Here is an 11,260-nt window from a genome sequence, read left to right as displayed (position 1 = left end):
CTCGGTGAGAGGATGAGGATGCTGAGGACTCAAGACCAGTCAAGTGAAGTAAGTGATTCCTGTACAGCACGTGTGCTGCTGAGAAGCCTGTGTGCAGCCTGTGTAGTATCTCGGTGCAAGACGCCCAACTGAAGGTCCAAATGAAAGAAACCAGTATCTATAGTGGAAGAAATGTCCGCAGCTAGAGTGCACACTTGGGGACATAAATCATGGAGCAGTACTTGAGAAGCAGATCCGAATGGGCCACATGTGCAGACAAGATTATGTCAACAGCAGTCCCCTGGGAAAGAGTGGTAAGGGGAAAGCAAGCAAGCAGGAGCCACGGGAGCATGCTAAAATGAATGGCTGCGACAAGGACAAGAGAAACCCAAGCTAGGTCACAGACACCCAGGAGGAAGAGATGTCCGCAAAGAAAAGAAAACAGTACCAACAGAAAAGATGTTAAGTGAGGATAACAGAGGGCTGCCGGCCACGCTGACCACACCTTCAGACGGTGGCAAGCACAGCTGGATTGGAGAGATGAGGGGCAAGCACAGCTGGATTGGAGAGATGAGGAGGACCGACTCCAAGAGCAGATGGGCTAAATCCGGGCCAGCTACGTGGGAAACAAGAACTACAGCAGGAACCTGGAAGAAGGCGGCTCCACTTTACATTCTGCAAGCACACACTGAAGGAACTGGAGCTTTCTGTCCCACAGGCGAGTGAGGAGACGTGAGGAACGGCAGACCTACTGAAGGAGAGGTTAAAGGTGTGCGCAGAAGGACCACCTAAACACACGGGAGTGCAGGTGTAGAATCCAGAGCACACGGGGAGAGGAGGCTGGCTGTGAACTCAAGGAGAGAAAAGCCAGAAAAGGTCCCGACTGGAAGGAAGCTCTCAGATTCCCAAATAAGACACAATTACTTTCCGAGAGTGTCGAGGAAAACGACAGGTAAGAGGACAGAGAAGGAGAGTGAAAACACCCATGGAAAACATCGCAACAAGGAGCGCCCACAGCCCCAAAACGGCTGGACTGGCAGGCAGGTGAGGAAGAGAGAGGCAAGGAGTGAGTTCCGTGGAAAGACTGCACAGAGAAGTCAAAGGGAGCGCGTGGGAGGGGGTGAGGCCCAAGCAAACCAGGACCCGCTCCTCAATAGTGACTGCAGGTGAACGAGTCAATCGGAAGTACACTTCTGTCGTCATGACAATTACAATCGCAGAAGAATCTTCAGAAAACCTGATGCGTAACACACACAAACTGCACGAGGAACAGCAGGAAGACAGCATGTCTGCTCTTCCCCAGTGTTTACACAAGTCCACAGCTTTAAAGTCAAGCTGCCAAAACTTGAAAGGGAAGCAGACACCAGTGGAACGAGCAGGAATGGTCCTGGAGCCTTCTACGGGGAAAATTCACCACCATCAACTCTTCCTACACCAACAAACAAGTTTAGCTGAAGGTATTTATAGGCACTAAGGAAAGAGAAGTCCCCCATCAATTAAACCTCTAAAACTTTATAAAATCCATGTCAGATATCACTTTGATTATATCACAAATGACATGAAATGTCAGTACCTCAAATCAAGCCAAAAAATAAAAGCCATTATGAGTGTTTTTAGATAACGAAAGACATGACAGGACATAAGGCAACTAAATATAAGGTACCCCAAGTCCCTCTGCTTTATCCCCACCCCTGGTCTCCTCAGGGGACTTCACGTCTACAGATGTCTAGTTTTATGAGGGCAGCTTCAGATCCATAGTAAAACTGGGTAGAAACCAGTTTCCACTCAGCTGCTGAAACCCCTGCCCACAAAGGAGGGAGAACGTCTGCAGTGCTGAGAGACCATGCACTTGAGACCCAGGTCCAGAGGCCGCTGAGCTGGAACTCACCTACAAGCCGCCTCCCTGAGGGCTGGCGTCCACAGCCGCAGAGGGAGCCATGCAAGCTTCCAAAGGAGGGAAGCAACCAATAGTCCTACCCAGCTCCAACACCACGAACCTCGATGAGCAGCAGGGCCCGGAAGCTGAGGGTAACCAAGCTCTCTAACTTGAATCAAGAGCTGCTCAACAAGAGGGAAATCGTACCCAGTACTGGAAACCTAGCCAGCGACTCGGTATTCATGAGGTCATAGATTGTGGAAAAGAACCTACATAGGCCACTTAACTAAACCAACATAATCCCTAACAGCAACCATTTGTCCTTAGACCCACAGCTAAGTGTGGTCCTCACCCTCATCAAGGACTTCTCTTTACAACAGATAGAGACCACTACAGAAAACCACAGCCAATCAAAACTCAGAGTCGGGAAGCCAGGCATAAGCCTCGGGCAAACAGAGGGCACACCGGAACAGAGTTCCCGAAAGGCACCATCACCTGTGGTCGTCACTGTAACTGGGGACCAGCCAAACATTTCTTTCTAAGCTGATGCAATCTGTTGGATTAAGGTGGTAATGGGTCTATTAAAAAACAGAGAAAATCAGGAACTGTATGCACCCTCGTTTGCAGGTCCCATTTTAAAGGACAATTTTGAACAGCTTTTCTTACATGCATTTGCTTTCTAAGAATCTGAAAGTTACTAAGACTCCTGGGCAAAGAGCACGTGAACAAAAGCACTAAGGACTACTAGCCCTTTCTCCCCCGTGAATACACAGGAGATTTCTGGCCTGGCTGGTCATGTGCACTATGTGGACTGAATCCTAAGGACCCTAAGGACCCGGCGGCGGTGGCAGCGGCGGCGGCACCACCACCACCACCACCACCACCACCACCACCGAGCAGCAGAGCTCTCTCCCCTCACCTGCCCGGCATGGTGCTCTATCTCCTCCGCTCTGCTCCGGTACCAGTCCATGGCCGTCTCCACCGTGAGCTGGGGCATCCTGTACTGCAGTAGCTCAGGCTGCTCAGCGTAGAGGAACTCACTGTCATCCTGGAGGCTGGGCTCCACCACCGTTCTGCAAAGCACAGCAGGAAAGTTACAACCCTCTGCAATGCTGCAGAGAATGACTGACAGGGACGAGAAGAGAGCAGGTCACAAAGATGGGGAGTCTGTGGGAAGGGGCACTTTCTCACGTGTATGTGCACACTTGCCGGTTACCGGGAAATTTAACATTTTCCAACTGGTTTTCCTGATTTCAAAACTCAGAATGGAAAATAAACCGAAATAGCTACGCCACAAGTCAACCACGTAGGTATTAACGAAAACCGAAAAGCTTTCCAGAACGCACCCAACTGGGTGCGCCTGCTAGCCACCCAAACAAAAGCACCTACGCAGACCGAGCCATCATGGGGTAGGAATTGTCCCCAAAGGATTCCAGCTGGAGATGGAATTCAGAAACCTCGTTTTCAGTTTTCACGGAAATAAGAAATGCATGCCATCTGTGTTGATAATGCACTTTCCCAGGCCCCAGCGATACAGCAGCACACTGCTCCTGCACAGCACAGGCCTCGCTCATGACAGCACTCCCTGTCCAGTGTGAGGATCAGATATCTTCAAGGAACCCACACAAGGATCACAAATTATGAGAAGTGTTTACAAGGGGAACCATGGGTGACTGCCTTCCAGGGTAAAGATGAAAAAGGTAAAGATGAAAATTAACTTAAGCTTCTCGGGTGAACTTCCGGGTCATTCAAGTGACTTGCTGTGAGAGTGCTGGTGGCCAGGACTCAAAACCAAATCCAAAGAACAAGTCCATCGGCAAAGTCTGCAAACCCTGCGCACATCACTTTAAAATGCGCTAGGACTCCTTTTATTCATTAAAGTCATGGGGACAATACTATACAAAATGCTGTGAAAACTTAGACGTGCAGCACAGATCAGGCTCTTAATGTTATTTATAACCGCTATTTTTGTTGTTGCTGTTGAGATTGTTAACAGCACCCTGATACTGAGGCAGTTTATCCACACACTTGAGACCAGTCACTGTGTGGGTAACTTGTGCTGCAAGAGAGCTCCATCCGCAGTGGAGTCCTGTCCTCGCGCCCTCTCCTGGTGTGACTGACGCTCTTATCGGAGACCCCTGCCCGGTGCTGCACACAATGCCACACCAGCCACGCTGCAGTCTGTTAACCTCACCTCTTCTCAGCAAGAACAGCCAGCGGCAACTCCCAGTTCCTGGGATGCTATTTTCAACCCTCCTGGGTCACCCCTTCACATCCCTGGATAGGAATGAGCTGCATTCTCCAGGAAGCTACTTGCCTTTCGTTCTCGTCATCTATTCTGGATGCTCCTTTTCAGTTGTCCTTACCAAAGCATCCTGCTCTATGAATCATAAACACTGGCACTCCTGGCTCTCTACTCTTCTCAGTGAGCAACCTCTCTCTCTCCTCTCTCTCTCTCTCTCTCTCCTCTCTCTCTCTCTCTCTCTCTCTCTCTCTCTCTCTCTCTCTCTCTCTCTCTCTCTCTCAACTCCCCTTCAACACCATCACATCCACATTCCAGGTCATTTGGACTTTCATTTCATGAGGTCATTCTCTTTAAATGAACATATTCTTGATATTGTAGAATCTTGGGGTGAAATACTTTAAAGAACATTTCAACCTGAAACTCGAAGCCTTCCAATTCTAATTACTGGCTTGAATTATTCTTAGATTTTTCTCCTCTATCATCTGTCATCTTCTTAGTCCTGTGACTCGAGCAGCAGACTTGTTTTATTACATATGTGATAGTCTACTCTAGCTCTGCATGTTTATTCTGACTCCTGAGGAAAGGCCTTGGTCCTCCCCAAGTCTACTGTGGACCCCTTTTGAATGTCTGTATACTGTCCTCTTTTGAATGCCGAGCGAGCTCGTTCCTCTCTTACACAGTCCTACGGCATTTCAACACAGGTTGTCTGAGGATTGTTAGGTGTCTCCAGTGCACTCTGGCCCCTCACTGCCCTAGTCTGCCCTGTCATCCCTCTGCACAAGCCCTTCCCCACATTCACGCCTTTTTACATTGTCTGTGGCCCTCCAAGTTAACAGCAACCGTCTTATGGCCATGGGGGCCGGGAGAAGGGATTATCCATTGGAGCACATGGTGGCTATGGTTTGGGTTGGTTTTTTTTATTTCTTTACTTATACTATTTTAATTGTACAAATTATAGTAACTTATCTTCCTGATGATATTAATTGTGAATTTGGAAATTTCCTTCTGTCTGCACAATGTCTCCTTTTCCATGTTGCTCCATTACTGTGTGTTTTCCTCCTCTTTGTTCCAGAAAGCTCTGTGGATGTGACAGGACCTGCTCATTTGTCAGCTCCACTGTGTCCGGGTAGTACCCAGACCTTTGAGGACCACACCTCAGGATCTAAAGGCCTCTTTTCTGGGGCTATTTCATGTCTCCAGAAAAGAATTCTACACGCTTCTTTCTACGTGAGGAGTACTCCACCTCTAGGGACATGAAGGGAGATGAAGATGTGTCAGTTTTCTAAAAGCCTGGATCTTCAGGGCTCCACTTCAGCATCCCTTCTCCAGACGTTCCGCCTGCATCCAGGAACATGGAGGACTGGCATTTCTACTAGCAGTCTGCAGGCCGGAAGGATACAGCTCTTGTCTCACAGAGGGAAAGAGTCCTTTCCCGCTTCTGATGAGTGGTGCACACAGGGATTCAAGTGTGCCTCCTATTGACCGTCCTCTCCACACCTCACTTAGAAAAATGAGAACTAAGCCGGGCAGTGGTGGCGCACACCTTTAATCCCAGCACTTGGGAGGCAGAGCCAGGCGGATCTCTGTGAGTTTGAGGCCAGCCTGGGCTACAGAGCAAGATCCAGATCCAGGGCAGGCACCAAAACTACACAGAGAGACCCTGTCTCAAAAAAGAAAAAAAGAGAGAGAGAGAGAGAACTAAAATTTAACCAAGAATAAAACTGCATATACATCATAACTATGAAAATGTATCTACTTATTTGGTAGATTGAAAGCCAATATGTTAAAGTGAAGAGTTGTAATAAAGACCATTCCTTAAACAGTTCCCATTTAACATTTGGTACTTTCTCATTAAATTTTTTTACTATATTTTAATTCATCAGTGTTTTTTAAAAGCTCCTCTAAAATACTCCGAATTAGGGAACACCACCAAGCAGGACTCCATGGTTCACAAAAGTTTTTCAGAGCGCCACCAATTAACCCATGCCACAAAGAGCAAAGATGCCTTGTGCTAGCTCATACTGGCCTGCATTCCGATTCCTCACACCAGTCTTCAGCTCGGTGTTTATGCTCAGCCCAAGGAATGATCTTCAGGGAGTCACCATTCCAACTAAAGTTAAAAAAAAAAAAAACACAACACAGCTTTTAAAATACATACTAGCCAGCTTCATAAAGCATATGACAAGAAATACACAGACGGTATAGCCACGAGGATTCCTGTTCACACTATTCTAAATGGTACATGACAGAGAGTGTACAATATATAAGTAAAAAAATAACAGCACACTGCTCTTTTATTTCATTCTTTAACTATTTAAAGGAAAATCTCCAAGGAAAAATACAGTGATGAGTTAAAGGATAACATGAGTATGTGTTCACTCACGTGTCTAAAGAATAATCAAGATCCTGCACTGTGTGTTTCATTTCAACCCGAAGTCGTCTGCACACACACCAGCAATCTACCCCATGCTATTTCAGTGAGACTCCAGTAACTACAGACATGGTCTGTCTGTGTCATCCTAGACAGCAGCTCACAAACTCCATGGGCACATAATAACCACTGGAAATAAGGCAATTGACTCTAAGAAAGTTCATTTTAATTTTATTTATTATTATTATTAACTTCAATTTAAATAGCCACAAACGACAAGATGCCGTCACCAGTCCTCAGAACTCATGTAAAGCTGGAAGGAGAGAACCCACTTCAAACAATTGTCCTCTGATATCCATTCACATGTGCACGCATATACACAATAGCACCATATTTTTAAAAGAATCAGTTTAAAGGAAAATGGAGGTGCACACATGTTAATACAGAGATCAATTTGCTCCAAATCACCAGTCACAGAAAACAGAAACAGTGATGGGCTTTGAACATTATCTGCAGAGTCCCCTTTAACTCTAACAGCCACAGATCCACCCATGTAAAAGATAGAAACATGCTCAATTAAGAATAAAGACAAAACTTTAAGAAGAAAAGAAAAACTTGAATTGCCCTGCATATGCAGTTCAGCAAAATACTTTTTCTCATGTTTCAGAGCATCAACTGTAGCTTTTCCTAAATGTACCACCTACCCTAGAAAAAAGAACACATGCTCCTATGTTGTGAAACAAGCTCTACACAAGAAACACTCCATAAACATTGGGAAGTTACACTGGAAAAGAGACTGGTCTTCATGTGAAGAGGAACAGGAAAGCACCGGAGGGTTCTGCAGTGGAGGCGGAGCTGAGGGGCGTGGGGAAGGAGCAGCAATGGCCCATCAATCAACAGCATCCTGCCACCAGACATTGCTGGAACGAATGAGCCTGAGCGAGGTCCCCAACATTCAATAAGTTGATGAGACGCTCTACTACAAGTACAGCTTTTCAGCCAACACATAATAGACTAGACTAGCAAACCAAGGGCCAAAGACACAGTGTGAACATATTTACGCTCAGATTCTTAAATAATGGAATCATTCAGATGCTGATACAGGGCAAAGTCATAGTATTACTCATCTGTCACCAGATAGACGATTTTATTCCCTTTGCTGTCAGAAATATCTTATTGCAAACTGCTGGAATGAAAAGTGAGAAAGAGAGCATTTCGGATGGAGATGATGATGATGCCCACTCTGCCAACTCAACAACAAATTAGCCCAATGAATCGAGAAGGAGAAAAAGTGCATCTGGGCAGCTATTATAACTTTTCAAATCAAAGCAGACACGGTTCCTTAAACTACACAAAATGTTTTCAAAAAGAATTCCAGAAAAACATATTACAAGCTGATATTTGTATTTTCTACAGAGGATGTACGGAACCCACAAGTCCTTACTACAACAATTAGTTAGGACAGGGCCCTGGGCCAGGCAAGCTGAATGTGCAATATACTCTAGAAAATTAGAAGACACTTTTTTAATGGATCTTTATTGAATGAAATGAGTAAGGAACCCATTAAAACAGTAAAAATAATTCTGCTCAAAGGCCTACAGTGAAAGGTAGACCTGGAGAGCCTGTTGGAATGGCGTGTTTCACTTTATTAGCAGAGCACAGCTAGCTCCCTCCTCATCATGTCAGCAATGACCAGCAACACTCTTCAGTATCTACTGAGCTCTTACTATGGCCCACACAGTACACAATGCTTTTAAAGTGCAATACCTCCACTCAGTCCTCCAATCTAAAAAAGCCAGCTAGATTATTTTCTTCACCTTCCAGTGACAGAATCAATGAATTACTAGTCTTAGGAAATGAACTTCTACCAAACATGACTCACTTTCAGATCTGATCACCAATGCTTACACAATAAAAAACAAAAGCCAAGCATGAGGGTATATCTAAACTAACATTGAACACACAGTATATTCTAGGTCATCTCAGGCTACATACTCTCTGTCTCAAAGAGTGGGAACAGGCCAGAGAAAATAAGCAAAATTTCTTTTTGTTGCTTTGTTTTCTTGCAGCTGTTACTCCAAATTATTTTATAATCCCTTTTAGAAGATCATAGGACTGGCTGAAAGAGAATAGTAAGTTCTTAATTTTATCTCAAATAGTAACATTGAAGAGAAAGAAGGAAGGGTCTCTTTCCAAACTAGAATTAAGACTCCTTCATGGCAGGCTTCAAGATTAATCTCACTTGTCAACTTGAGGTCTGGCATAACGCAAGACAGGCTTCTAGGGATGTTGGGGGATTATCTTTGTCTGGTTAACTGTGGTGGGTCTTCTCACCCACTACAGGTGGCATCATTCCCTGGGATGGGATACTGTGGCATCATTCCCTGGGATGGGATACTGGATCTTAGAAAAATAAGGAAATGAACTGAGCACACGCACTCATTAATCACGTTCTGACTGTGGAATCAACAAGAGCAGCTGCTGCAAGCTCCGGCCACCCTGACTTCTCAGCCATGATGGGTTGAACTAAGAATCAAGAGGCAGGAAACCATTTCTCCCTTAGGTTGTTTTTATCTGAGTATTTTATCACAGCAACTCCAACAGTAACTAACACAGCAAGGTTTTTACTTATTTTGTCTACTGCTATATCCTTAGCAACTAAAATAATGTCTGACATTTAGCGGACTCTAAAAAAAAAAATGTGTTTACTGAGTTAAATAATTAACAGAACAACAAAGAATTTAAAAAGTGTTCTCATAAATAATATAAAAAGTGAGAACTATAATGTGGCAATAGAAGTCAATAGTCTATTCACAGTAACAGAGTTGTGCCTACACAGTACAGACTTATGTAGACCAGAATGAGATAAAAACGACTTCCTAACCTCATTATCACACTGATGGAGGCAAAGCTGCATGCCTGGTTGGGATGCTGGGAACTCAACTGTTGAGAGCATGTTTGTATCTGACTGGAAAGACAGGTGGGCATTTCACTGTATGTCACATGGGGAGGGGAGGAGAATAGAGTCGTCTCTGGAACTCACTGCCACTGTTCAAATATAAAATGCCCCATAGGCTCTTGTCTCAGACGTCTGGTCCCCAGGCGATGACAAGTGTTTGAGGAACATGGGGACCCTTTAGGAGGTAGGGCCTGCCGGGAGAAGGAGGTTGATCCGTCCGTCTTCTTCTCTCTGGGTCTCTGGCCCCACTCCTCCCCTTCTTCCTGAATGCTACCATGAGAAGACCAGCTACTGCACATTCATCCCTTCCCACCATAATGGACTGTATCCCTCCATAAGCCAGGATAAACCTCCCTCTGTACACTGCATCTAGTCAATCTTCTGTCACAGTAGTGAGCGGAGTAACACGCCAGCTATTCTTCACAATTCAAAACAACTTACTCATTCACAAGATAAACAAAAGGACAGAATGTTCAAGGACATTTAGAGAAAACCTTCTTATTAATTGTGTTTACCAGTAAAATGCTCATCATGTAAGTCAACCACCAATGTGAAATTACAGTTCACAAAACACTAGAAATCCCATTGCTACAACCCAGAACTGTAGAATCTCAGCTACTCATGAAGCCTTTAAGCCAAGCTCTGAAAACACAAAGCTGCATGTATATCTGCCTTCTTTGTTCATCTTACTCTTCCTTTTTCACATGCCACTTGAATTCAGAAATTTAAATGCATCATCCCCACTTTAAAAAAAAAATAACCTAGTAAACTGAAATGTTCTCTTTACAAAGCAATGGCTGCTTTTGTTTGACTTTAGGATTCTTTGTATTAGAGCCCTATTCATATGTTTTTCTGAATAATTAACTATGCTGGTTTCATTTGAAGGTAGCATTTATCTGTCAGCAGGAAAGGAATGAACATAATAAGTTCTATTATAGTCAACAATCCTCTCACCAAACACTTCTTCCACTAAATATAAATGTTTTATTTCAAGCAAACTGTATGAAGAACAGACTTTCAAAAGTTCTTTTGTTTTTGTCCATGCCTTGTTGTATGCCTTGGAAACAAAGGCTGGGTAGACACTATATTGTTACTAACTGCTACCTTGTATGCATTGGTTTTAAGAAGTAGACTTTATTTATTTTTATTACTTAATAAAGAAGAGAATGTTCTGGCAAATAAAGCCTCCAAAATAAGGAAAATTTGTGCATACACACACACATTGGGTTATCATCACTAAACAAGTCAAGATGATCATATACTCAGTGGGAAACCTACCACAAATCCAGTTGCCACTCAGCACCAAAACAGAAAAGGCATCATTCTGAGTTTAGACTTGCAGAAGATTAAATTAGTATATATAAAGTTCTTAAAATGGCTCCCAGCACACAGTAAATGTTCAGCACTAACCATTATATTATTTCTAACACCAGCATGAAGGTTGTTTCTAAGTAGTAAATATAAGATAAATATGATTTTAGCTAACATTGCAAGATGTACTGTATGGTAAGTTATAACATCATACTAATAATTTTCAAAAAGATTGGTCTTCCTACCCAATGCTTAATACCAAGTATAAATAAGAAAGAAATTATTTGAATATCTCAGAGTACTACTTTGAAAAAATCATTACAGTTTAAGGAAAAGACATGAAGTCCAATTGGATTTCCACTACACAACTTCCAGAAAAGTCAGTTATGTAACTAAGAATGTTCTCTATGAGATGACTAATGTTAACAACCAATGAGTAGAGACATTACCAGAATAAAACTGGTATCTTCCACCATTACTACCTCTAGCATATTGAAAAGTTAACTCTGATTTTGAAAA

At 43.7% G+C, this 11,260-nt stretch overlaps 1 protein-coding gene across 1 annotated transcript in view; it reads right to left on the bottom strand.

Annotated features, from left to right (window-relative positions):
* Nbas (NBAS subunit of NRZ tethering complex) overlaps positions 1–11,260 on the bottom strand; it is a 274,692-nt gene that overhangs the window by 187,250 nt on the left and 76,182 nt on the right. Inside the window, 2 exon segments of the mRNA XM_037198012.1 lie at positions 2,775–2,928; positions 6,127–6,210. Coding sequence (XP_037053907.1) covers positions 2,775–2,928; positions 6,127–6,210 — 238 coding nt within the window.

This window comes from Peromyscus leucopus, chromosome 22 (assembly GCF_004664715.2).
Source record: "Peromyscus leucopus breed LL Stock chromosome 22, UCI_PerLeu_2.1, whole genome shotgun sequence".
Lineage (NCBI taxonomy): Eukaryota > Metazoa > Chordata > Mammalia > Rodentia > Cricetidae > Peromyscus > Peromyscus leucopus.
This window is presented reverse-complemented; position numbering and strand designations above follow the sequence as displayed.